This window comes from Sturnira hondurensis, unplaced genomic scaffold (genome assembly GCF_014824575.4).
Source record: "Sturnira hondurensis isolate 20B ecotype Veracruz unplaced genomic scaffold, ASM1482457v3 Scaffold0022766, whole genome shotgun sequence".
Lineage (NCBI taxonomy): Eukaryota > Metazoa > Chordata > Mammalia > Chiroptera > Phyllostomidae > Sturnira > Sturnira hondurensis.
Window position 1 is genome coordinate 331,212 of NW_028095397.1, and position 27,297 is coordinate 358,508.

The 27,297-nt window shown below is 49.0% G+C and overlaps 1 protein-coding gene across 5 annotated transcripts in view; it reads right to left on the reverse strand.

Annotated features, from left to right (window-relative positions):
* CAMK2D (calcium/calmodulin dependent protein kinase II delta) overlaps positions 1 to 8,877 on the reverse strand; it is a 120,008-nt gene extending 111,131 nt beyond the window's left edge. For 2 of the 5 annotated variants that reach the window (XM_037036319.1, XM_037036318.1), the window contains exons 1-2: positions 8,521 to 8,876; positions 7,114 to 7,208 (exon numbers count right to left, since the gene is read on the reverse strand). In XM_037036319.1, the coding sequence (XP_036892214.1) occupies positions 7,114 to 7,208; positions 8,521 to 8,585 (160 nt within the window). In that variant the 5' untranslated portion in view covers positions 8,586 to 8,876. Of the gene's footprint in view, positions 1 to 7,113; positions 7,209 to 8,520 lie in introns of all 5 variants that reach the window. The other 3 variants (XM_037036317.1, XM_037036320.1, XM_037036321.1) reach the window with 3 other exon arrangements.
* Between the last annotated feature and the right edge of the window lie 18,420 nt (positions 8,878 to 27,297).

The following is a 27,297-nucleotide window of genomic DNA, read 5'->3' on the forward strand; positions in this document are numbered from 1 at the left end:
CCAGTTCTCCGCTTCTCCACGGAGGGGGCCTCCCCCACTCTGCCCCACCCCCTGCCCCCGCTGCTCCACCTCAGCTGGCGCCTCTGCTCAGCTGGTGCAGAAGGTCTGGGATACAGTACGGGGGGGGGGGGGGTTTTCGATTGAAACTGAAAGTGAAATTTAGAATCACTCCCCGCAAGTTCAGTTTCATTAGGGTTACATAAATGTCACTGGGGAAAATATATGAAACCTGCAGGATGAAACCTGACAACATTTATCATGAATTCTGAAAATTCAATCCTCTAACCTATGAACTCTCCTTTATGAATACTTCCTAAGAATCAGAAATCTGAAAACAAACATTACTATTGTCATTTATCATAGCAAAGAACAATTTTTTAAATACATTTTATTGATTATACCATTACAGTTGTTCTATTCCCCCCTTCATTCCCCTCCACCCGCACACTCCCTCCCCCACCATTCTCCCCCCTTAGTTTATAACCACGTGTCTCAAGTTCTTTGGATTCTATATTTCCCCCACTATTCTCGCCCTCCCCCCTATCTATTTTCTACCTACTGTGCAAAGAACAATTTTTAAAAAAAACTAGCAATACTAAACTAAACCGATGTTTTACTCACTTAAGCATAACTCATGAAGAATTCAAAGAATGTGTATAACATGGAAATTTTTACGATATTATTAAGCAGTGTAGTACACAAAAGTGTGTATTTTAGTCCAGTATTCTGACAAATTTTAAGAAATGAAAGACAAAACATGAACAGTGCCTGAGGAAGCTGAACTATAAATGTCTGGCTTCTTCCCAGTTTTCTGTATTTCCCCAAATTCTATATTTTATAATTTTTAAATGTATTTATACAAATTCATAACAAATATCAAAAATATATTTCAGAGGTATATCCAAATTATACAAGTCCCTCTGTGCCTAACCAATATTTATGTACAATCTTTAATATAAAAGCATATACGATTTGCTTAATGAAAATAATAAAGTATTTATCACAGCTAAGTTTCTACAAAATGGGCAAAATGTTCAGCTGAACTAATTTTTACAAAACACTTTTGCTACCATGATTAGAGCCTTTAAGTTGCCATTTAAAAATATACACGGCCTATTTGGAATATGAAAAAATTAACATTTTCTAAAACTACATGCGTGCGCTCACTGAAAGTTCCAGAATCACAAAACTCCCTGCAACGCATCACACAAGGAAAGTTCCCTTGAGGAAGGAACACAGGTAAGCGCTTTCCAACGTGCACTGTTTTAAGAGCTGTCCCATATTAAAACAAGCGCACCTCAGTCCCCTTACCCAGTTTCTGAATGGACAGACGCAGCAGTTGTAACAGCTGGCCCCTCACTGACTTGACTAAAAAAATCAAATAATCTGCATAAGCAAATAACAGCCATTATTGTGCATCCAAAAGTCTAAAAAGTATCACCAAAATGCTTTTGAAAATGAACTTCTTGAAAATATAAGTGTGAGAGTAAGCACCTCTGGAGAACAGATGAAAACGTAAGTGACAGCAAGCGGAGGCTGCATGAGGATGGCCACACCGAGTCCATCGATTAATTCTAATCCCCAGCTATTCCATTCTCCCTGGGGGCCAAGGGTTCTTTGCTGAGCCCGTGAGCCTCAGGCTCCTCTGTTTAAAGAGGAGGGGACACGGTCTGCCTGGAGGCTGTAGTGTGAATTAAATGAGACGAAGTGTCGGTAAGAACATACCTATGGCTTACAAGCTCCTCTTTAAACAATGACTGATACTATTGCAATTTCTTTGTTATCGTTACTGATTTGGGGAGTCCCAAGAGGTTAAGAGGAGAATGTAGTCCCAGAAAAGGGCTCATCTAAGTAAAAGAACCAGTGACAGTGTTGCTGGGTTTAAGTGTACTGATGCAGAGCGTCCTCTCTCTGCCCCCAGACCTCCCAGCCTCCCCACCCCAGGGTGAGGCACAGGTTCTGGCTCACAAAAGGTCTACGAATTTACCTCAACAAGTACTGTTATATCTACCTTGAATGGAGTCACAGGAATTTTGTCACCTAAAATGTTGTTATACTTCATTTAATTTTTTTTATTCTACAAATAACTTTATAATGATAGTTGCAGCAAATTTACCATAAAAATAAAACAATATTTTCATTATAATCAGATGTGTAAACTGTTTTGAACAATCTTTCCAAGTCATTTATTTACATTTGGTACTTGAACACGATCTGCATTATCGTTTTAAAATGTTATTTAAATCCATATTATATAAAAGTCTTCCTTCACCTCCCTAGGCAGAAATAATGTTTCCCTCCTTTGACAATCCACAGCACTTTATTCATGCCAGACTTCAGCGATTTATGTCTTCCATGGCATCTATTGGTGTAGGTAAGCCTTATTTTTCCTAAATATTTATTTATTATTTCCTAAATTTGTATGAAATAAAAATATCCCCTAAATATTTATTAAATGAAAACACATAAAATATGTGAATGTGCTTGATAGTCTATAAAGTAGTATGAAATATAAGTTACTATTATAAAAGTATTATGTTTTAGATTAAAAATATTGCTAGACTCCATTTAATGTATCACAATAAAGTGGTACTAAATGATACTATTATAACTTAAAAGATTTAATACATCTCTCATGTAAATGATAATTAGTTGCCAATAGTTTATTATTTAAAAACCTGCACACACGGTGCCCTAATAGATGGAAAAGGACAGAGGTTAAGAACACTGAGAACTCACGGACGTGGACAGCAGTTGTGATTGCGGGGGGGGGGGGGAGGCAGAGACAAGGGGCGTAAGTGGTGATGGAAAAACATTACAACAAAAAAGGGCAAACAAGATTAATTTGGAAAGGAAATATGCGCGAGGAGATCTTAGGATTCTGTGCCACAAACTGAGGTCTAAGTAGTTGCATAACCTCTGAATGTATATATTGTTTGAAAAAAGAAAAACCAACCCAGTCTTAGAGACCCTAGCAGTCAGCGTGCCTCAATATTAGCCCAAAGAAAATTCACAATTAACATTACAAGAACCCATCAAAAGTAATTAAGTACTGAATTAAGTACTGATTCAGTACGTCAATGGAAATGACAAGTGCAGATCTGACTGTATAAACAATCACGGTTCTCAGGGTGTTCAATTTCTATTACGTGATCAGTCACACAGAAGCTGACACTACTGTGAATATCACAACCAGGTGCCTGCCAGCCATGTCCTTCGTTTAATCATGCTGGAAGACAGGAAGGACTTTTATTATTTCCTGGAAGTGTGGGTATGCACTTTTATTTCTATCTTCTACTTAGTTTTGAGTAATAATATTCCTTTTCACCAGAAAAGGCAAGTAAGTGTCTAATATCAAGACCTATGTAAAAATGTAAATACAATGAAACATAACTAAAGAACACAAAATGAGAAGGATGATACATGCCACTTTGGGTCCAATAATTGAAGAGTTGTAGAGGTTCTATGTACAAAAATAAAAATGATTTACTAATTTTCCTTAAAACATTACTGGAGCCAATAAACTTTTTAAAATTAATATTAGTCTGTCCAATGAGTTCCAACTTGTCAAATCAATCATGTATATTCAGAACAAGTTTGCTCATCTATATTGTCTCAGATCTATTTCTACAGCAAGATAAGTAACCAAAAGGTTGAGAAATTACAATAATTTCTGGACTGTCTAAACGCCAAAAAAGAGAAAGATAACAAGAGTTAGCTATTGACATCCCTACTGTAACATAAAAAAGACACTCAGGGACATATATGCAACCTTCCGATTTCATAACTGAGACCTAATTTTGTGTTCACGGTCAAGTAGTTTTATAAAGTCTTCTACTTAGGAACTAACAAAACTAGTAAAAGCAAAGACTACCAAAATGATTTAGCTGCATTATATCTGAAGTTTTACAGAAATATAAAAGAAAACCCTTTCCTAACTTTTGCAATAGAGTAGAGGTAAAAGATACTTATTTTAGCACATACTATTTCAAGCTTTTATTGTAATTCATCACATTTCACAAAACAGTAACTCCTGGCATGTCAGGCTGCATGTAATTAGAAGTGGTTTCTAATGATCAAAAAATATACTTGGAGATGAACATCGAGTCACCAGGACCATAACATATCTTTCACCACAGGGGAGCTTTTAACAGGTGACACCCATCCCAGGTCCCTTTCTGAAGGCCTGAGCCACTGGAGCCAGTGGAAGTCACCAACTCTGGATTCAGCCTCGGCCTTGCATGGACCTTCCAGAGCCTGACAATGCCCTATACTTCCAATCACGTCAAAACAGACAAACTACCAAGACAGCAGGCCAAGTCAGCAGTAAGTACGAACCCAAAGGTTTGGGATCAAAATAGGACTTCCAATTCTCATGGTAAAAACAGGAGAAAATTCCAGTATCGCTATTCTGCCTTACCAAGCATGCTTTTTATTCCTAACACAAAGCTTCTTGGAAGACAGAAATCTCACATAAAATAGGAGACGTTTCTACATGATTTATTTTTAAAACGAGCCAAAGTGTATGTGAGTGGACTTATCTGATCAGTATTACATAAGGAATGCCCTGTGCACACATGTGTTAACGCAAAAGGAAAGAAATGCTTGAGCCCGCGAGGCTCCCAGATATGGCGCGTGTGGCTGACAGCTGAGAGGAAGCGCGTGGCCCGCTGGAGGCCCACGGAGGCCGCGGAGCCACGCCCGGCCACGCCACCGGTGGATCATGCGCAGACTCGGCAGGAATGCAGCCACATTTTTGGCGATTCCCTTCCAGTCTGGGATGACAGTTACTGACCACGGCCTTTCTTTTTCAGTTGTAATCTTACATTTAAAGAATTTCATCTGAGTTGAAGGACCTGCATGGTCTTTAAAACAAATAAACTTAAAAAACTTGTATTTAAAAAGGCAGGTGGCAGCTCAAATAAAACAAAAATCTGCACAAAAAATTGTATGTTCCACAAAAACTGCCATATGCAGCCAAAGCAAAAGAACCCAGTACCTTAAAAAAAATAAGCATGCTACTTTACATATCATTCTACATTTCCCTTTAAATATACCACTTACAAATCTCCTTTTGTAAAAGCAGTGTTTTAGGGTCATTACGCCCTGAGCATGGAAGGTCTTTAACGCACAGTCCCCTGCCCAAGCGCCGGCTCCAAAGGCTCGGAACGCTCGTGCCCAGACCCCTGAGCCCGTGTCTGCTCGTCCTCCGGGCGGCGCCGCTCCCTCCCGAACCGCTGCGGAATCCGCTTCCCCCGCCGCTCTACGGGCCGCCCCGTGTGCCCAGCGCAGTGGAAAGCTAGACTACAAAATGAAAGTAATCATTTAATTTGGGCATAGACTCAACAAATGTACTCCTTCAAAGGCACAAACACTCGGTACCCCAGTGGTTTCGATGACACTAAGGAAATCGAACATTGTGAATGGAAAGTGCTGTCCCATTTCACAGGTGCCTGGCCCGGTTCCACTAACTCAGGAGCAGAGCCAAGGCTCACGCACGGCGCCCGAAGAGAACAGGGGCTGGCCCTGCCTCTGTCGCTGACCGCTGCCCCAGGGACCCCACTCTCAGAGCAGCCGCTGCTCGCAGCCCCACGGCGGAAGCGTTCCAGGGCCGCCCCCTCTGACAGCGAGGAAATCGCCGCTCACAGGCGCCAGGTGAGGCGCAGAGGCCAGTCCCGCTGCCGGCCCCCTCCCACCGCTCCCACCCCTCCCACCAGGGACCTGCGGTAAGGGGCGGGCCGTGAGCAGGGTGCAGGATGCTCGCCGCACTACTGCGGGCGCGGGCGAGGAGCCCCGCAGGCCAGAGGGCGCCTGCGCTCGTGGGCCCACGGGCCTGCCCTCCCGGCCCGCAGCCGGGGTACGAGGGGCGGTGCCCATCCGGACATAGCTACTGCGAGGGGCACAGCGCTCCCGCTGGGAGAGGAGCCTGGAGCAGTGCCACTCTGAAGGAAGCCGGGACCCCCCTCGCGTGGACTGCCCCACGCACAGGAAGAGATGGAGCCAGCCCCGAAAGCGCTGGGCCTTGAGTGCGCCGTTTTTAAAGGAGAAAGTCATTCCGGGTTTAGCAGCTCCTGCCCCCTGTGGCAAATCTCCCTTTGGGTGAGGGCGCGGGAGGGGGCCACACCTGGGCCTCGCCCGCCCTGCTGCCGCCTGAGCACGGAGGCTCCTCTGAATCACCCCGCCCCCACGATTTCTCACTGAAACGCCGCCTAAACCTCCAGTCAGTTTCAAACAGCAAAATCGTGGCAGAGACCAAACAAACACCATGATACCAAGGCAAATTAAACCCTCAGGGAATTTCTTATTACTTAAAACAAACCAGGCCACTAAAATGAGCTGACACCATGGCATTTTGTTCATTTTAATTTCCTTTTTCTTTCATTAAACCCTAAGTTCCTATGGAAATACCTTAGACACGTGCTCACAATAACTGGGATACCTCACATTTCAGCAGAAGTATTTTTGTATGAGTTGAAAGAAGTAACAAGAGCGCAGTGAGGGCCCTCCAGGTTTTTTGCCTATGTCAACAGCTATTTCACGAGCATGAATTATCTCTGAGGCTACTAAGCATGTGCAAAATACATTCCAGGTCTGTGAGCAATCTCCGCAGGGCAGGCCAAGTGAAGGTCTGCACTGCACACGGAAACAGCAACATCAGCTGAACTTCCTAGAATCTAGCAGTCAAGCTTGCCTCCCAAAGCCACCACTGTTAAATGTATCTTGATGCATTGGGTTCAAGTGTAACTACAACTGAAATATATGATTCACCAGAGCTCTGACCTATTTTTCCTCTCAAAAGCAAAAGGAATGACAGTTATGAGACTTACACTTTCTGTTCCAGCGTTTTTTTGGAAGTTATTTCAGAGTAACTTCAGAGTAAAGGACACTCGGTGACATTTATTTGCTTTATAATTATAGTTATTTGCTATTGCTCAGACAACAGATAGGATTTGTATGACTCGTTAAATTATATCTGAAATTGTACAGACCAAGAGGCATTCAGAAGGAACTAACCTGCATACATCCAGTTAGAATAATCTGATGCACCTACAAGAGAACCAACAGTGGGCACGAGAAATACAAAGCCAGCATCTCACAGCTGAAAACACCTACCCCTGGCGGAAAGCTTCTTGGTGTGGATGATTTTGGCAGCGTATTCTTGACCAGTAGGGATCTTCATACATCTTCTCACCACTGAAAAAGCCCCCCTGAAAATTAAAAATTGCCAGGTGATCAATATAATCATTTGATAGTCTATTAAAAAGTATACGAATTTGAGCATTTCTATTAAATTTTGTAAATTTCCAAGTGTCAGTGCACTACTATAATATCCAGAAAATGACCAACTCTTCTTGGAAACCCAGACCTTCCTTAATAATGAGAAATAAAGTACATTTTATTTAACTGGGAGCACACATTATTAATCAACAAAATGAAAGGAACTGCCAATTATGAGGCTCTTGTTTGCACATGAAATCTGAGAAGCTTTTACCATTCACAGTCACACAGCACCAAATGCTTGGAGAAAAAAAAATCCTGCAAAGAGCAGAGCTGAGGAAGAGCAACAGAAATCTGCTGCCTATTTACTTTGCTAGGAAAAATATTAATGTGGCTCCAAGTAAGTAAACATGGCGATTGCTTTCATTAAAATATAAATATTGGGTACATTTGTGTGGTTTAACATCCTGATACGGCAGCGATTTCTCTGTGCCCGGTTTGGGGCTGGGGGAGGGGAGAGATCTGAATTAAGCTGCTCTTCCGACATTTTCTCCATGTTTTAACAGCAAACAATGCAGAAACATGTAAGGGTAGAATGTTCATTCCATTTAGAAGATATGTCCATTTCCTTTAATTCCGCTGCATGAAACACCCCATACACCGCACCCTCTCAACAGTAATAGTGGAAACAGGGGTTTGGGTCAGATGCTGCATAAATCGTAAATCAGCATTCCGGTTGCCCGGGAGTCCCAGTGCACAGTCCGACCATAAGCAGGTCCCTGTCCCTCCCTGCACACCTCCAGCCCCTGGGTCCCCAGGCAGGGCCTTGGCGAGTCCCTGTTCAATCCCTGAATATCTCCAGCGGTCCTGCAGGTCCGAGCACCCCTAGGCCACCCAGAGGGCTCCCCGGTGTCCTAAGGGCTCTCCGCCGCGTGTAAGTCCCCCGGGGGCGAAGGGGATGCGCGGGAGCACTGCGAACGAATCACCCAGGCCGAGAGTGACAGGGGCACAGGCAGGGTCCGGCTGGTCTGGGCGGCCCCTCTCTGAACGTGGAATTTCGGGCGTCAGAAACACGGCACCAAGGGGACAGCACGACCCGTCCGCGAGTGGTGGCTCCGTGGCTCTGGAGGCATCTCCGCTTACACAGAAGGGTCCGCGCTGCGTCCGCACGGGCTCTCGGGGTGACGGCTCTGCGGCGGGCGGGCGGGCGGGCGGAGGCGGACGCCGGCAGGGCCCCTGGCCCGACCCTTCCACCCCGGACAGCACCCTCCGCGGCCCCCGCCTCCCCGGCGCCGCGCTTACTTTCCGAGCTCCTCGAAGAGCTGGTACTCGTCCGTGAACCGGGTGCAGGTGGTGGTGGAGGCCATCCTGGGGCCGGGCTGTCCCCGGGCCCGCTCGCCGTCTGCGTCCGAGAGTGGCCGGCCGCGGGGATCGCGCGTGGCGGCGGTGACCGCAGAGGGCGCCTCCTGCTGCGCTCCGCCCGGCGGCCCCTACAGATGTCGCGCCGCTCTCTTCCAGTCCTCCTCCCGGACGCAGGGGCAGAGCGCTCAGAAACTGGGGCCGGGAGATGGCAAAGAGCCGGCGCGGGCGAGCCGCGAGCAGCCAGCAGCTGCGAACAATCCGAGGGCCGGCGGGCGGGGCTGAGGAGCCAGGGAGCCGGGGCGGAGGCTCGGGGCCGGGGCGGGGCTCCAACCCTGGGGGAGGGGCCTTAGGGCGGGGCGGACCCCGGAGTGGGGAGGACCCCGGAACGGGGAGGGGGCGGGGCACGGGGAGGGGGCGGGGCTGGGGAGGTTTGAGGGGACGGACCGACCGCTTCCAGCCTCGCGGCGTTCCCCGTACCCCTCTGGCGACCCCAGCCCATGTCCTTGCGGGTCTCAAGGGCGCCCGAGCGAGGAGAAGCTGGGAGAAGCCGACTGGACATAGGACTGAGCGGCGCGTGACCTCCAGGGCTGAGCCCCCCCCCCCGCGAGGGCGACCCCGCCGTGTCGCGCCTCCCTTCCGCAGGACTGCCCCTGGTCTCCACCTCCCCGCCTCGTCCAGGTCGGGGTGCTCACACTAGGGCAGTCCCCTAGAGGCGTCGGCTTCGGGTCTCACGTTCGGAGAACGAAAACAAGAACACCGCCCCTCGACCACACCTCCGCTCCCGAGGGACTCCCTGTCAGCTCAACGAGTTCCGAGAGGAAGGCGGATATCGCGAGATTTTCCCGCTGCCCGTGGGGCGGGGCCTGGGGGGCGCAGAAAACGGGGTGTGGGTCACGCGACCCACTGGGCTGACGTCACCCACACACGTGAGTGCCCGCCTCTCTTGGACTCCCTAGGGAGGCGAGCGAAAGAGACCGTTTGCGCTTCGCCCATGATCCCTGCTAAGTGGCGCAGCGACTGACCTGCGCGAGGGCTGATCGAAATCCCCGGCAGTTCAACCACGGCCTGGTCGTTAGCGTTCGTGCTATACGGTTCGCAGAGAAAGCGAGAACCATTCAGCTCAAAGCACCCCGAGCCTTCCCTCGGGTGCCGGGGGTGGGGAAAAGGGGCCATGTGCCAAACCTGCCCATCTCCGGAGGCCAGTCTGGGGCCTCGCGCACCAGGAGATCGAACGTGGCCACACAGGAGGGTCTGAAATGAAAGCTTTCTAAACTAAAATCAGTTGGTGGCCCTTAGTCGCGTCGTGGGCAGGCACCTTTCTGGACAAAGGTCAATCTTTACCTTAGCCGAGCCTGTCTCATTGCTCTTTTGATACCGTAGGGCCACCACACGCTTCAGCGCACCAACCAGAGACCACAGAAACCCTCCGTGTTGTCATGTTAATTGTCAACTGCCCTAAAAGAAGTGTGTGTATATTTATTCCTTTTAGTTTGATCTACTCCCAGAGGTGTCACCTGCTTTTCTTTCTCCCACCTCCCTAATCTAGCTCCAGTGGCCTCCAATTTAACCCCCATGGCCTCCTTCTTTGATTCTAACGCATAAAATAAGCTGCAAAACTGCCATTCTCTAGTGTTTGTTCAGTCCGTTGAGATTTTGCTTCCTAGCAATTGTCAGTTTGACTCAAATAAACTCAGAAAAATTATCTACAGGTTTGAATGTTTCTTACATTGACAAGTGTTAAATTTGCTTGGGAATGCTAGACTGCCAATAACTGAGCTTTTACCAAAGTTCTCAAAATATTCACAATTTTTAACACTTATTATAACAAAATTGAACTTCGTACTTATTTTGATTACCAGCAGTAAAAAGCAAATTTAACACTTACACTGTGAGAAACATTCAAACCTGCAGAGAATTTAGTGAGATGATTTGAGCTAAATTAACGACAATTGCTGGGAAGCAAAACCTCAATGGATTGAGGAAATGCTCCAGAGAATGGCAATTCTGCAGCTTACTTTATACATTACAGTCAAAGGAGAGGATGGTAAGTGGGTTACATGAAATCCATTGGTGATAAATTAGGGGGATGGGACAAAGTAAATGGGGGGACCTTTATTTAGGATTGGATAAAAAGTAAAGTGATAGACACATACGAGGTCTATCCAGAAGGTATCCAGCCACGCACTATGAAAAACAGAGACAGTTATTGAAGAAGCTACAAGAAACATTGTATATAGGACAAGGATGCCTCAGTGCCCTTCAAAGTAAGCACCTTGGGATCCCAGTAGCCATCAGCCACCCCATCATATTTTCCTGAATCTTATCAACAGTCTGAAATCTCTCCCTTTCAAGGGTGACTTTAGTTTTGAGAAAAGCCAGAAGTCACAGGGCACCAAATCTGGGCTGTCGGGGGGCTGAGTCACCTGGGTGATTTTATGTTTTGCCAAAAAAAGTGCACTGGAGTTGATGTGTGAGCAGGCACATTCTCGTGATGAAGCTGCCAATCACCAGCTGCCCATAGCTGTGGCCTTCTGAATCATCGGAAAAGTTTCCTCAGGGTAATGTTCAAGCTTAAGAGAAAATTTCATGCAGATTTTTTTACTCGCTCAGTAATTCGAATGTGACAGCAGCACAGTACACATGCTCACTCAATGGCATCTACCGCCCCACTGACCAGTAGAGTGAAGTCATCATTGTTCACACATGCGCATTACAGCCCACCCTTCTGGCTGCCAGGTTACATCGATGTTGTGCAAACTGTTCTCATTATATTAACAATGGCTGGATTTTTTCTGGACAGATCTCAGACGTCTTTCACATAGATGGGTACAGCATAGTTAACAGTCAACGGTTAAGACAATAATAACAATAACAATAATAACAATATGAGGGGTTTTGTGGTCTCCACATGGTGGAGACCATTTTGGTGGAGTTGAGGGGTCTGGAGAAAGGAAATTACTTTGGCATTGCAAAGGTAATGTCAAAAATGCAAAAAGACAATAGACAGGCTCAATTAAGGTAAAGAATGGCATTTGTCAGGGAAGATCCTAGCCTAGGACCTGCCCACCTGCCGGGAACTGCTTTTAGTTCGTCAGTTTTAATTTCAGACCATTCTTTGTGGTTCCTTTAGGTCTCTGAGTTTGCAAGGCCACCTTGCAGGACTCCCCTGTGCCGGTCAGGTTACCGTGGGGCCCCTTTTTGGTACAAAAAGGATGATACCAAAAACTACATAAAGGAAAGAAACAAGTTGTCTAAATATTAACAAATGGTCTATAAAATGGAAAACCCAATTTGGTCTAGGCTAAAGATTTTTAATATATATCTTAAATATTTAGCAATATGGTTCCAAGTTATAATTTAATATCTCTGAATCTAAAATTAAAACAGAAAAAGTAAAATTAAAACAATAAATAAAGTTAGTACAAAATTTTACAACTCTGGGGAAGAAAATTGTTTTTTAAATATTCACAGAATGAGGCCTACATAATTACAGTATTTCTCTCAGTTACTTAAATTACTGGTAATTGGAAATGGTTATGACAATGAAGGAAACATAATTGAGTGTTAACACTGATGTATTATTGGACAATAAATGTGTACTTTTGAAAGCAAACACTTTCTGCTGAGTCTGTATTTGCACTGCTCCTTGAGTATATTGTACGGTGTAAGAGCATAGCTGACTTCTTGGACACCGTTGACAATCCAGTGTAGAGTCACTGTCAGCCATGACAGTTATGTCAAGTGATATGTCGACTCAGGTAATGGGGTGTAAAGGGAACACCCGAAACCACAAATCTGTACACTCGGATAAAGACTCCACCTGGACAGGGGTGTGAATGGGACCTTCCACCCCTGGTGGGCTGTAAGAGCTCAGAGCTCTGACCACCCAGTGCTCTAGCTGGACTTCCACTGCCCTCCTGGCTTGCAACCGACCCCCTTCTCCATCTGCAGATGCCGCCAGTGACCCAGGCTCCTTGGGCCGGCTTCTACTGTGTAAGACCCTCTCTGTGTGTAACCTGCACACAACTCTGTTGGCTTATTGGGAAGCTTTCCCCTAAGGTGCTGGCATTGTGGACAGACGCCAACCTGCATGAGTGACTCCTTTCAGGGGCGCTCCCTAGCTCACAACATCTATATCTTGGAGTAATTAAAATATTTGTCTTATTTAAACAAATATTGGCAGTGAATTCTGGAGTTTGGACTTCCTTAAGGCAGTACTCCTTCGACAGTTACAGAGAAATTGCTCTGTTTGGATTTGAGCCCTGCCTGACCCCCCCACCCCCACCCCTCCCGATCTCCCGCTCTGTCCTTGCCCCCTTCCTTCGGGTCGCAGCACAATAGCCAGAACTATCCCCTTAAAGACTCAGAATCACTGACCCCTTGCTCAAAACCTTCTGAAGGCGTTCCAGCTCAGTTAGAGTAAAAATCAGAATCCTAAACACGGCGTACAAGGCCCCGGGGCACCTGCCTGCTACCCAGGCCCCATCAGCCTTCCTTCCTCAGCTTGGGCCAGGCTCCCTCTGCGCCAGCCACACTGGCCCGGCTGTTCCTGGGCACGACTGGGCACCCCAAATTAGGGCTTTTGCACGTGCTGTTCCCTCCTTCCAGGAATGCTCACCTGCTATTGCCCTCCTCTCTGATTTCCTCACCTCCTTCCATCGTTTCCTCAAATATCACTCAGCAGTATGGCCCTTCCCTGGCTACGTGTCAGTTACTTTCTCTTCCTGCTTCCTGCTTCCCTTTCCCTGAACGCCCATTTCCATCTCGTATACTATACATTTTATTTTTCCTTGAGCAATGTTTGCATTTTACGGCAAGACAATAAGCTCTCCAAGGGAACGAGTTATCATCTATTTTGTTCACTGCTCTAGTCCCAGCAACTAGAATATTGCTCCGCACATAACAACTGCTTGGTGAATTTTGTTGAACAGGCAAGTTAATTACTTGGGGGCTTAGATGATCTAACTACAATTCTCATATTAGAGTTGGTCGTGGATAATGTACCAGTGAGATGTTTTACTGTGTAATTGTTTTCGATCAGGATGGTTATTGTATCCTTGTCCTAAAAGGACTTACGCAGAAAAATGCATTTAAAAAATACACTAATAATTGGCATCAAGGGAAAAGGATCTAGTACTAATTTTCTTGCCATTGATGTCCATAAAAGAAAGAGGAAGTTTCTGGTTTTTAGCTATACTGGCCTTACCAAAATTTTCATTATAATAAAAGATGCCAAAAATTCCAGGTAGACCTCACTGTGAAGACATGAGTCAGTGTAAAGAAATGAGAAATGTGGCTTGCTTTGTTTGTTTATTTCCTGTCATCGGATGGGAAGCTATCTTTTTTCCTTCCCTTCTGAAATGAAATCGATTGGGGTAGCATTGGGGTTCATAACGTACAAAGTTAGGTGTCCAGCATTAGAACCCGGCATTGTGAGCTCTCTCAACACTCCCCACGGCCGGCCTAGGGGGAGGCGTTAGGCCGCTCTCGGGCAGTGCGCTCACGCCAGGAGCCTGACGGGCCTCTCCGCGGGCAGGCGCTGCGATCACTCACGGCGCATCCTTGGGAGAAGGGCCCAAACCCTTGAGCACGCCCAGCCACGCGTTTCCTGGCCTGGTTCTACTTCATTTTCTAGACTGGCCTCTTTGCCCCCACCCCAACACAGTGAGTCCTAAACATTTCTAGAATATCTGTCCACTCTGTCCACTTGTCATCACTGGCCTTTGAGACCAAACTCTCGCCACCTCTCAGCCCGTGTGCAGAAACAGCCTTCCGCCTGCGTCACCCTGTGCCCTCTTCCATCTCCACACACCTGAGAGGATGGCCCACAGGTCTGACCCCACCACTGTTGGCTGACAAACTTCAGTCAGTTCTCTGGTCACCGTGAGGTAAAGACCCAAATCTTTTATGTTTTAGAAAGTCCTGCATGGTCTGTGTCTGTTTCTTAGACCTGGTTTAAGGAGACTTTTCTAGTCCCAGGGTATTTTCCTCCTAATATTGTTATATGGTTAGTGTTTTAATCCATCTAAAATGTATTATGAACAGCACGAGGCAGGAACCTACTTTCATCTTTTCCCTAAAACAGATACTTTTGCCAGATGAGTTAACTAAATAGTTCATATTTCCCCACTTATTTAAAAGACCTTTTAAAAAACATCATCTGTCCATTTGTGCATCGATTGGCCTGTTCCTATGACAATTCTCAGAATCCGTGTGGCTTTCAAGGACGGCAGCATTCTGTCCTCATTGTTCATTCTCAAAACTGAACTTTTTCAAAAAATGTTTTCTCAGTGTTTTCTTATTCAGTATTCTTTACCAATTCTATCCCAGTCCTGTTTGATAGGAGCGCCTTCTGTGCTATTTGCATGGTGGGCCCAGCCAATCCATCACTATTTATTGTAACTTATTGTTCCAGTACAACTTACTCAGGTTCTGGATCACCGGGGCCTTTCTGCGCCTCATCTCTCTGCTTGTTGGCTTCCCAGAAGCTGTGGCCATGCTCATTCATTCCAAAAGTAGAAAGAGAAGAGATTTTGAAAATCCACTGATCTTTGCCCAATGAGATCATGTGTGTGTCTAAACCTCCGCACCCCAGTCCCATCTACAGGTCGTGCAGGGCAAGCAGCAGGCCACACCCACAGCCTCCCCACCTGCAGATGCTGGTCCTGGCAGAGGACTGGGGCAAGAGCGACATGGCCACTCCCACTGCACCCAGACCCTGTGCCCACCCTGCTGTCCCCACACGTCCTGAATGGTGGCATGGCAGTCCCTAGGGCAGTCCTGCGAGTCCCATGCAGGCTGTGGCAGGCGTCTGGGGCCTGGTCCTGAAAGAAGTCTGAGAGCAGAGCTGCAGTCCCGGCACCTCTGCTCCAGAGCAGAGAAACGAATGTCTCTTCCTAAAGGAGTTGAGTTTTGAGGATGCGGTGTGTTTCAGCAGGCCAGTCTGCCCCGTCTGAAATGAAGTGTGCATGAAACCGTCGCAATCCGAGGTCCTGTACAAACGCAAAATATCGCTCTCACTCCAAGCTTGTGAAGAGCATGACAATAATGAACGTATGGAACTAGGTGGTTTGGGTTAGGGCCATATTTACTCTTCCATATTATTCCAGTTTCCCCTAATGTGGGAATCGAGAGTCAGCGATGCCCACAACGGCCCAGCCGCAGTCAGAACCAGTGTCTACAGGGTTCAGGATGAAGCAGTCCGTGAGGACCCGTTTCTCACTCTTACTCCCTGCATAAACGTGCGCACACACACACACACACACACACACACACACAGGGTTTCCGTTCTGTTGGGGAGGCAGAGTTTCAGAGGTTCTGTGAGCTGTGGCAGCACCGGGCTGAGGGCCGTGCACACTCTCTGTCACCTTCCCCACGTCCCTGCTCTTTTGCGAACCGTATCTGTGCGGGGAAGGCCTCAATTAGTAGCTCACTATAATGAGCACACTTCTTTCTCACAACTACTCGGTTGATTTAGCAAAGAACGTGTGCCCCCAACATCAGAGTGAAAAGTTATTTCTGAAGGTGAAGGCAATTAAACTGGGTGCATTACCAACACAGAAAACAAAACTCAGAACCCCCGCAGCTTACGTGCAAAGCATTGCGCACGCAATTTTGCAACATGTGTTCTGGAAACTGCACCTGCGTGTGAGGCCAGGCACTTGGAGGAGGCAAAGCAGAACAATACAGGCAGCTTCCCTGCTTTCACACGGGGCCGGCGTTGATGAACTAGTCACAAAAGCTTACGCGCTGTGAAGGAGGAACATAGAGAGTTAGGAAATGTTTTCTATTCATTTTGGTGGGGTGGGCAGAGGTTTGTTTCTGAGAAAAGATCAGCAAAACGAGATTCGAAGGGTGAGTAGGAATTAACCAGGTACCAGAGAGTCCAGGGAACTTCATTCCAGAAGGTGGAACATGGCTGTTCAAGAAACCAAGCGTCCCAGTGGGGTAGGGCCCAGCGAGGCCACTCCAGGGATGTAAGACAGCCCGGAGGGGAAGCATCAAGTAAGAGCGTGATATCCGGATCGTGAAATTCATCTGGCTGCCTCGTGGAAAACGTTCCTTGTCTCTCACACGGATGCTTCTCCCCTGTCTCCATCCCTTCCCCTCTCTCTACCATCAAGAAGCACGCCTTCCACTGAGGATTAAAACATATATATATAAATATATTAAAATTATATGTAACTTATAACCTATATTATACAATGTTACATAAAATGTATATATATATACACACAAAATCACGACAGCGGAGACCATCTGTGCCACTACGAATCAGCAGACTAGCGACTCCCCGTGTGGGCCGGCCCCGGAGTCCGCTTGGTTTTCAGGGAGGCCCTGCCCAGGAAGCACAGGGCCGCTGTGCGCTGCTCAGTGGCAGGGGCACGTTCCGAGACGTGCGCTGTGGGGTCATGCCATCACTGTGCGCACACCACAGGGGCACTCACGCCAACCCCGACGTGTGGCCTACAGCTCCTGGGCCACAGCCCTGGGCAGCGCCTGACCGCACCGAATGCTGTAGGCGGCTGTGACTCGACAGTACCTATCTGTGTGCCTACACGTGTCTGAGCATAGAAAATACTCAGACATTTCAGGTGTAGAAGGTAAACATGGTGCACCTGTCCCGGGCACTTACCACGAAGGGCTCCTGCAGGGCATGGGGGCAGGTGACGTGAAGGCCTGGGACAGCACTGGGCACGATCGGAAATGTGAAGGCAGGGTTCGCGTCCCTGTGGGTTCTCTAAACGGCTGCCAGTGCCACCTGCGTACGTCCACGCCCTCCGCTTCTGTCCTTCAACCACTGACGACCCTCTGACAACCACGGACTCCAGACAAGCTCATCCTCGCAAGAACCTACACAACCTGCCGACCAGTTACCCCTCTTCTTGAAACTGGCTCGCCGGCGTGCCCCGGTCCACTCCCGGTCTTCCGCCTGCTGCGAATTGTTCTGTCCTTGCTTGTTTTCTGCCTGGCGCTTCTTCCCTCTCTGCACATTTAGGAGTTTCCCACTCCCGTGGAGTGAAGGGCCCCACAGTGGCGCGGGCGGCTGGCCGCCTGTGTGTAGGTCGTGCCCGCAGCAGGACCCCGGCCCCCAGAGCTCCCAGGTGCTTCCCGCCTTGCTGCCCGTACCCTCTCCGAAGCCTCAGTTTCTGTTAATGATGTCATTTCCCCACTTACTCAGAGTCAGTCCTTTGAGTAATGCCTGCTCTCTTCCTTATTGTTCCCATTTCTAACATCAACACACCCTCTAGACGTTATATTAAGAGTATTTGCATTAAGAACTCCATTAGAATTTACTCCTTCCCACTGACAAGTCGTCATCCCAGTGGGAGTTGCCGGACTCAGCGCTCAGTGACTCAATGGTCCCCTTACCTCCGAGCCGCCAGCCCACGTCGCCCGTCTCCTACGATTCCCCTTAGTCATCTTCTTTGTCCAGAAGGAGTCCGAGTTAAAAAACGACAGCCTGCAATGTAGGCCACCCTGGTGTGCCCTCCCGCATTCCCCGGTAGCACGGCTCAGCGTCCACGGGGTGCCCAGCCCTTTGCTAACCACACTCCGATTAGTCCTCCCAGCACTCCAAAAGCAAGGCTTTCCACGCCCATTGTGCCTTTGAGCAAACACGACTCAGTTTGTTTGCTTGGGTCGCACACGGAGCTGTCGCCTGGTCCCGCTTCTTGGATCCCAAAGCTTGTCCTGAGAATTGGCATATGATTGTGCACAGATGCATAAACTTGACCATCACAGGATAAAAATGAAAATTTTTATCTTATATGTGACAAATTGACAAATCAGTCCAAGGAAGGGAAGAAACTACTCTTGGAAACTGTGCTGATGTAAAAGGAGATGGAGCCGAAGTGCCAGAAAGTAGATGTTCCAGCTTTGAGCTGGTCTCGATTCTCGGCTCAGATGCGAGCAGCGGTGATTTCTCTGTTGGCCAAGCGTTTATTAGGCATAAACAAGTAACTCTGACAGTTTGGGCACAAATACCTGCAGGAAGGAAAACCGCGGCCGCGCACCCGGCGATGGTGGGGACACCCTCCCGGATGCTGTGCCGCACGGATGCTGTCGACAGGACCACACGGAAGAAAAAATTGACTCCTAGGGAATCGCTAAGGGTCAGGGGTCAATAGGCCGTTTGAAAGACAAGAATGTAGAGGTATAACTGCTCTACCCACTGAAGTCTAACCAATTCACAACTTTTAAAAAACATACCCACGCCTTCTGAATCACAGCTCCTTGAACCAGGATTGGGGACCACGCTCATTTTCTCTGTGTGACTAGATCTGAAACACCCAAAACCACAGCCACCTGATGGGTCTCCACTCAACGTGGGGCACCTTGTGCAGGGTCAGTCCACCTCACCGGCGAAGTCTTCACCACATTCCAGATTCCTGCGGCCACCTTCGGACACGACTTCTCTTGCTGGCCAGTCGTCAGACTGCCCACTCACGCACTGAACACGTCCTGGGGCGTCTGCTTCATGCAGCGGGTAACAGGCAAAAAACCCACAGGTGCTGCCCCTGTGGAGTCCGAAGCCCGAGGTGACTGTGCACCCAAGCATCGCAGTTAGAACTGCCTGTCCAGGAGTGTGGGACTGGCACTAGACAGGGATGCAGTGTCTGCATGACTGAGCCCTCACCTGCCAACTGGGAGCTGCGGGAAGTCCAATTCTGCCGCATCCCCTGCAAAGCCAGGGGTCCAGACCACAGAGAGAAGACTGAGGCGCAGAGGGGGCTCTCAAGGTCACAGACATCTCGCCTTGGTGGGTTTCAGTCCTTTCAGGACCGGGCTGCACTTCACTCTCTTGTTCTTGAAGAAACCTTGTAATACTACAAAATACTCAGTTTCCTAATGTGTCTGAGCTACTTCGTTGTTGCTGCTGCTGCAATAAAATAAATGCAATTACTAATCTGGACTGGATAACAGGGCTGCAGGGGTCTGGGGAGGAAACTGGCTCCGGGCTGGGGGTTGAGAGTTAGGTGAGAATTTGTAGCCTCGGAGGACAGAGTCGCCCCTTCATCCAGTTCACACAAACTTGGAGCAGCAATACGGAAAGACCTAGAAGAAGCACTGCCTTGGTCACGATTACGTCACTGGCGCTGAACGCAGGAGAAGGCCACTCTGCACCCACCAGATTGGGAATATGTGCAGTGAGCCCTTTGCAAGCATCTGTCAGGCTCCAAATCACCCCCTGCTTGTACCTACAACGTAGTCCCTAGGGGCACGTGCAGGGAAGTGCGTGTGGACAGAACGCCCCTCCCGCGTTCATGCCCGTTGGGACCGTGCACTGAGCGCCTACTGTGTGCAGGGTGGTGAACCACACAGACCCTACTTTGGCTCCCCTGTGTCTTCTAGCCTAGACAGAGGGGCAGCTGACCCAGGACTCTGAGCCCAAAGCTTCACTGTAGATTCTCTCTAATCCGCACAGCAATTTACAAAGTAAGTATTATTATTCTTCCTTTACAGAGACAGGAACTGTGCCCCCCCCCCCCCCCCCCGGGAAATTGAATGACTGTAAAGGAATGAAGGGCAGAGGCAGAGGGCAGGACACGGGCCACTCTAAGGCTGTGCCCTCCCGTCGTGTCACCCCAGCCTGTCAGCAGGAACAGAGGCTGCAAAGCCACAACTGCTGCTGCTGGGACAGGAAGCTCTATGCTGGACACCTCTGTGTGGAGTGGGACGGTGAAGCCAGCTCAGAGAACTGCCCACTTGGGGTACTGCAAAAGCCCACAGCCATGTGTGCTGGCAACAGCGGGCGAAGGGTCCCTAAAGGCTGCCTCCTCACTCTGCCGTCCACACTGAGCACCAGGACATCTTGCTGTCAGCGCAGACAGTGTCAGAACCCAACTGTGGAGGACTCTGGGGGATGCAGCTGGTGGGTTTCTAGGCTGAGCCAGGACAGAGCAGGAGGGCCGCAGCCTGGGCAGCCCCTCCCAGGGCAGCTGTGCCCTCCTGTCACGGTGCCTTTCCCGCCTCACACGTGAACGCTCGCTCAGAAACGTGATACTTTGTGTCCGTGAGTTTGGACAAGCACAGGATTTGCCTGAGGTCCTCTGGGGTTTCCGTACCCCACATGTTTGTCACATAAGTAATTGCCTACAACGTGAAAAGCTGGATTTGACACACAGAGAGGAGAAACGAGCTACCTGGGAGTCAGGAACTCGGGGCTTGTGTGCGTTTTTCCTTCCGGGCTCTTGATAACCGTGTCACCTTCAACAAGACAGCTAGCCTCTCTGAGTTTTCCAGTGTCTTCTCCGCTGAAACGAGAATAACGTTCACGTCACTTCCCTGCCCCTAGGGTTGTTGTCAGAATTAACGAGCCACCAGGGTGAGAAGCTTTCGCTGTTCTCCCTCGGAGAATGCTGGATGCAAATGAGAGTAGTCTCTCCACTTCGCGAATGCTTGCCTCTGGCACGTCTTAATAATATTGAGAAAGGCTTTCTTCCTTTTCTTTTTTTGAGCAGCAGCAATTACCGTAGGTGTTACATGTAACAAAGAAGCTGTAGCTGCCAGGAAAAACAAAGTAGGAAACCGGAGCTTGAGTCAGTGCGTCCGCTCCTGGCTCCCCCTTTAATGGAATCAGTGGGAGGCTGGGGTGATTGCAAGTAAAATATTACTGCTCAGAGAGCGTAGGAAAGTAGGAGTAGAAAGCAATTAAAGTCAGCGCGCTAAAGCAGAGAGAAAAGGGAGGCTGACTGTTGCCATGCTCTTCACATCCTGCAGAGAAAAGGCGAGGCGGGAGGTCCCAATGTGCGGGCTTTAGGGTCAGACTGCTCAGAGCACTGCGGGCATCACTGCTTGCCATGCGCACCGGGAAGCAAAAGTGTCTCAGCAACGCCAGAGTAATTAGGCGATGAACTGTCTGCTAACATAGGTAGCCTGTGCCACATTGATTCCTGTTGCTTCAATGAAACACAATCCCCTGGTTTTGATTGATGTTGTGATGACAGGAATACAATCTTAAAAAGATATTTTACTTTTCCATCTGTAGATGACAAATTTCTAAATAAAGCAATGCTTGGGGACATAAAATAGCCAACCCCTCTGGTGACTATGGTGCTGTCCGTATTTACAGTAAAATTGCTTTCTTTATTTGGACTCCTTTTTTTGGGTCCTCAGTAAATGATATGCGAACCTAAACGCTTGTGTTTGATGGTGTCCTCACAACGCTTCAAGGAGGTATATCGAGTGTACTTTAGCGGTGCTTTGGAGCTGTATCCTTGTTTTAATTTTTCCCTAGATTTTGAGAATGGAAAACAAACGAACAAACTCTAAATGTCAATTATATTTTACAATATTAATTTGAAAGTGTTCTCATTTAAAAATCAAGTCAATTCAGAGGAAGCAAATGGGAATTAAACCCATGGTTTCTAATCACAGCATGGAAGATTTCTGAGGTGGGCAGAGGATCAGCGACTGCACTTGGAAGAACAACTGTCCTCAAAGGGCAGTGGGAACCATGAGGGGAGCAAGAGAGTCCTGTCGTCCTGGTTCTGTCCCCTCCCTGCTGAGCAACCTGCTGCTTCTCCTGTGAGACTTCCTACTTCTCCTTCTTCATTTTCTCTCTCTCCTCACAAGCGGCAAAGTTGCTTCAGGTGGTTGACCGTGGATAAAGTTGCAGTCACAGATGGCGGGGGGCTGCGGAGCAGGACAGCAAGTCCGTTTCAGGTTATTTCTTCCTCTAGCTCAAGCTAAGCACGAAAACCAGAAACAAGACCTTTCCTTAAGAGGTTATGGGAGATGCTCGCACTGCACGGTAACAACGGCTGCTTCATAAGAGCACAGTCATTGCCTTTCTACCCTCCCAAATATGAGCACTGATTCTGAGATTCTGCGGGATTTAGCTGAGGGTTGGGCCCTTTGTCAAATGGAGAAGGAAGGGAGCGCTGTGGCTGCGGGCTGGGAGGAGGAATGCCTGGCCTCCACCCACACAGCAGACTGCCTACAAAACCCCTCCTTTGTTCAAAGACGCAGTTCACACACAGCGACTGGATTAGTGCTTCAAATGACAACTGGAATGGAGTCAAGTTCACTGATATTCTCCGTGTCCTATTACTTCAAATATCCAAACTGGATGCAAATATATAAACGGATAATGAAAACTCCTTGAGATAGCCCAGAAGTGAGCTTTGAAGCGGAACCTAAGCGTGACGGAGGAAGCAGTCACACGGCTGCCCTGGCTGATCCGCTCTGTGTAACTTGGCCCGTCCAAGCCTGGGGCGCTGTGTTCAGACACCAGGTGCCCAGTTACCCCTGCCAGGACAACGGTGGGGAGCTGCTGGCCTCCAGGTGGCTGATGCGTCTTTCTCGTCAAATGTGTCTGTTTTACGTTGCCTACGTAGGTTATCTAATGAAGGGTTACGGAAGCCAGCAAAGCAACTGGCTGAGGAGAACGCAAACACTTGATGGACTGTATGTGGTCTCCCTGACAAATAGTTAATAGTTAATTTCAGCACACACAGCAAATTACCTTTTCTTGACTAGCCTGTCATCTCTCCAAACTGCTGTCATTTATTTTTCATCCGTCATCCATTCAACACGCCTACCAGAATACCTGCTGGGCATCAGACACCATTCCCACTGCCTAGATATGACGGTGAGTGCCCGGGCCCCAGAGAACCATATCCCGAGTGAAGGGAGGCCTGCATTAATCAAATAGTTATAAGTGTGAATATCCCAATTCTCCGAAGAATGCAAAGGAAGGCACATGAGTGGACTTCTCAAGGCGTTGTCGGTGATTGTGGATTTTCTTATAGCTGTAGCTGCTCGGAGGTTTTCACCTGCTGACGAAAGAGCCTCCTGGTGCCCATTCCCGATCTACTTCATCCCCGCACCTCACAGATCCCACCCATGCTCCCCACGCTTGGCTTTCACCACCCCTTCTCAACTCTCTAGTCTGAGTTGCCTCCCCACCTTTCTAATCATTCCCCACCCCTTCCATGGCTTCTGAAACATGTTGTTTCCGGGAACAGAAAAAAAATCAGCCTTCAAACTGTTTTCCAAATCTTTCTGTCTCAGACAATGGTTAATGGCTTCATTCTTGGGTTTTTGGCTCATGAGGCCATGGGTGAAGGGAAATACCCTTAAAGTACTATTTACAAAGCATTGGAAGGGACAATACTTGGGAAATACACAGATTATTACTTTGAGGCATAGTCCTGCCACCTTAGTAAAGCGCACAGGTAGGCATCTGGCACAGAAGGAGGGGTAATGGATGGAGGTTAGGCTTAAGACAGGAGGAAGTTCAAAGCCATGAGTCAGAGACGAGCCTGTTTGTGAGGGTGGCAGGTCAGGATAGCAGCAGAATGGGCCCGTAACGACACTGATGAAACTGGACGAATATAGGAAGTGTGTGCTCTCTGGGCACATGGGTGCTTCCCTGTGTTGGGAACACATCGTATCAGACTTCCCAGACCGGCCAGGCGGGGTGGGGGTTGCAGGTGTGTGGCAGAGGCCGGAGAGGGGGAGATTCCGCAGAGAGTCCTGAAGAAGAGCTTTCCTAGCCATCAGGTCCCAGATCTTCTCTAAGGCTTTTGAAATAATTGCACCTTTCAGTGCTGGGCTGAACGTACCTTTGTATGTTCGTCTGGAAGAGACAAGACAGGATAGACGTCTTCAAATTACCAAAGGATGGCCGGCGCTGTGCCTAGACTGCGTGTCCCAGGGACTCGGCCTCTGGCACCCGGCTCGCCTTCGTGGGTGAATTGATTGTGAATGTATGAATTGGAAAGCAAAGAAAAGGCTGGTCCTGTTGGCCATCCCTGATGCAGCCGTCCAGGGTCACCTCTGAGGATGACAGTGGCCATCAGCCCGGAGGTGCCGTGCTCAGGGGGCGGCAAAGAAGGGGGTTCCGGACTCGAGGGTCCCTGAAAAGGGTCAGGGAGAAACGGAAGACAGGGAGGGGACCTGGGGGTGGGTGCAGGGTCAGGCTGCACTGAACTGCCGGAGAGGGCGGGGTATTAGCTGTGGGCACCGTGCAGAGGCATCGGCCGGAGAAGGAAGCGCCTGGCTTGTGGCCTCCGGCTTCCTCCCGGCGGCCTCCTCGGCGCCGCATTCATGTTGCCTGTTCCTGCCCACCCCGTGCCTGCAAGTCCTCCGCGCTGGAGTTGAGCTGCGCTGTGGAGTGAGTTTCCACGCCTCCCACGCAACTTCCACCAGAGACGCTGCGACAATAACTGCCATCTCCGCGTCGCTTCGAAAAGAACGGGATGCTCATACTTGGAGCCGAACTGGGCGTTTTCTGGTTTTAATGCATATTTACCCGGACGAGTGAATTCTATCTGTACAGCTTACCTTATTGGGCAGGAGGAGGAGTACTATGTTCCCCATTTTACGTAGAAAAGATCTGAACTTTCAAAATGTTAAAAATAAATAAGCACAGAATTGGGGCTCAAATTTAACACCCAGTCAAGAATTTGTGCCAGAACACATTCTGGTCCTTTCCCTCCCTTATTCACCGTCTTTCTGTCTTTGAAATCTTTCCCTGGGTCCTCATTTAACAGGACTCTTCTTAAAGCATTTTTTAAAGATTTTTATTTATTTATTTTTAGAGAGAGGGGAAGGGAGGGAGAAAGAGAGGGAGAGAAACATCAATGTGCGGTTGCCTCTTGTGCGCCCCGCACTGGGGATCTGGCCTGCAACCCAGGCAAGTGCCCCGAACCAGCGACCCTTTGGTTTGCAGGCTGGCCCTCAGTCCATCGAGCCACACCAGCCAGGGCTTCTTGAATTATTTTTACAGATTTCCATTCCTTCTTCTGTTCTTCATAACTGCCTTTACTTGATACCTCAGGTGAGTTATCATTTCAGGGCGGAAATAGGAGTCCTCACTGCGTTTTTCCGAAAGGAAACAGAAATGATAAACTATGGCCTGATTTTGGCTGTGATAAAGGAAAGACAGAAAGAGAAAGGGGAAAAACACCCCATGATTAGGGGTTTAGCAGAAGCACTAGACAGTCTGGGTTGTCATGGAAACCACCACTGTTGCTGCTCTATATGCAGATAATGTGTGGGAAGGGCGGGCAAGGATGATTAGAGGTGGATACGGTCTCAGTGGTGGAACGGCTACAGGAAGGAGCTCCTGGCCGCAGGAGGAGGGAGCAGGCCCCTGGGGACGAGAGAGCCGGTGCTGAGGGGCAGGGCTGCTGGGCAGGGTCTGAGAGCTTGCAGGTATTGTTGCTGTCTCCTCAGCGTTTCCAGCTCTCTTCCTCCAAAGTACAGACAGAACTAGCACTCTGCACCTATGTGGGTTGGCAGAGCCAGGTGACTAACCTGGCCAGTAAGCCTGGGGCAGAAGTGACGTGTCTAGGCCCAACACTGCACCTCTCTGGTGCAAGACCCTCAAGATCTGCATTGCCTCCCAGCCCAGGGAGCAGCAGGGTCCACTAGCCTGAGCCCCTAGATGAGGGGCTCCTTGTGCCCCCACAGCGGGCACGCAGTGGGGGGGCTGAGGTTTCTGGGCTGTCTTTACCTCCATGTCACTGCCTACCCCTGGCCCGTCGGCTAATGGTGGTCAGGGTAAAACCAACAGGTATGAGTGGGTAGTTTTTTCAGTTATTTATGGCTGTGTAATAAACCACCCCAGGACTTGGTGCCTTAAAACAAGTGTTTAATTGGAATCGTGGATTCCGCGGGTCAGGAATTCAAAAAGGCATCGTCGGGCCGCCGCCCCTCCGTTCCACCGAGGCTGGGGTGCCGAGGATGCTGGGGACCTGCAGCCGTCCCATGCTTCCTCAGTCACATGCCAGCTGCTTGATCTGCGTGGCTAGAGGCCTGGCAAGGCGGGGCCTGTCCACAGGGGCACTTGCATGGGACCTTTCCACGTGGCTCTGGCTTTCGCAGCCTGGAGCCAAGTTTGAGAGAAGGCACCAGAGGAGGAGAATTCCTGAAGGCCACGTAGAAGTTCTGTGGCCTTTTAGTCCCATGGTGTCTGATCCGTGACAGGACAACCAAGGACCCGCTGGGGAGCGGTGGGGGGCAGGGATTGATTACACTTCACTTCTCCAGGGGAAGGTATCTGAGAGCGCGAGCCTCTGTAAACTCATCACTGAAAGGCAAGGAAAAGTGCTCATAGATGTGGGAGGAAACGGACGTGCACTGTGGTCACATCACAGTTCATTTCATGAGACAAGGTCCTACCTCTGTGGCTAAACTCTGCGGCTTATCACCCACTGCCACAGGCCTCGCCCCCTCCCAGCACCCAGGCTGGAATGCAGGACAGTTATTTTTATCCCTAGAGCACAAGAGGAAGAGAAATTCTGAGAGGAGCCTTAACTAACCACATACTGCCCCACTTTTAATGGACAGATATTTAAACCTGTCTTCTGATAGCTCAGACGACACTCTCCGCCTTGGTTTGGATTAAGCGATATTGAATGCTCTCGTGATGAGGCCCCTCCCAGGTGCAGTAGGTCCCTGAGAAGTGAAGTCCCTCTGTGAGCTGGGGGAGGGGACAGCTTGTTGAGGAGGCATGGAGCTCAGAAAAGGGAACAGGGTTTGGGCGGAGCTTTAGAGATCAAGAACTGTGGAGGGGGGTGAGGAGGGGCAGCCAACCCTCTCCACCAGAAACAAAGGCACAAAGGGTGAACACACACGGTCGGCGTTTATTCCACACGGAGTGTGACCGGGGTGTAGGGCAGAGGAAGGCGAGAGGGCGTCGTCCATCGTGCCTCGGTCGATCCAACTCCAGACCGTCTCAGTTCTGTCTAGGATGATCTCGAG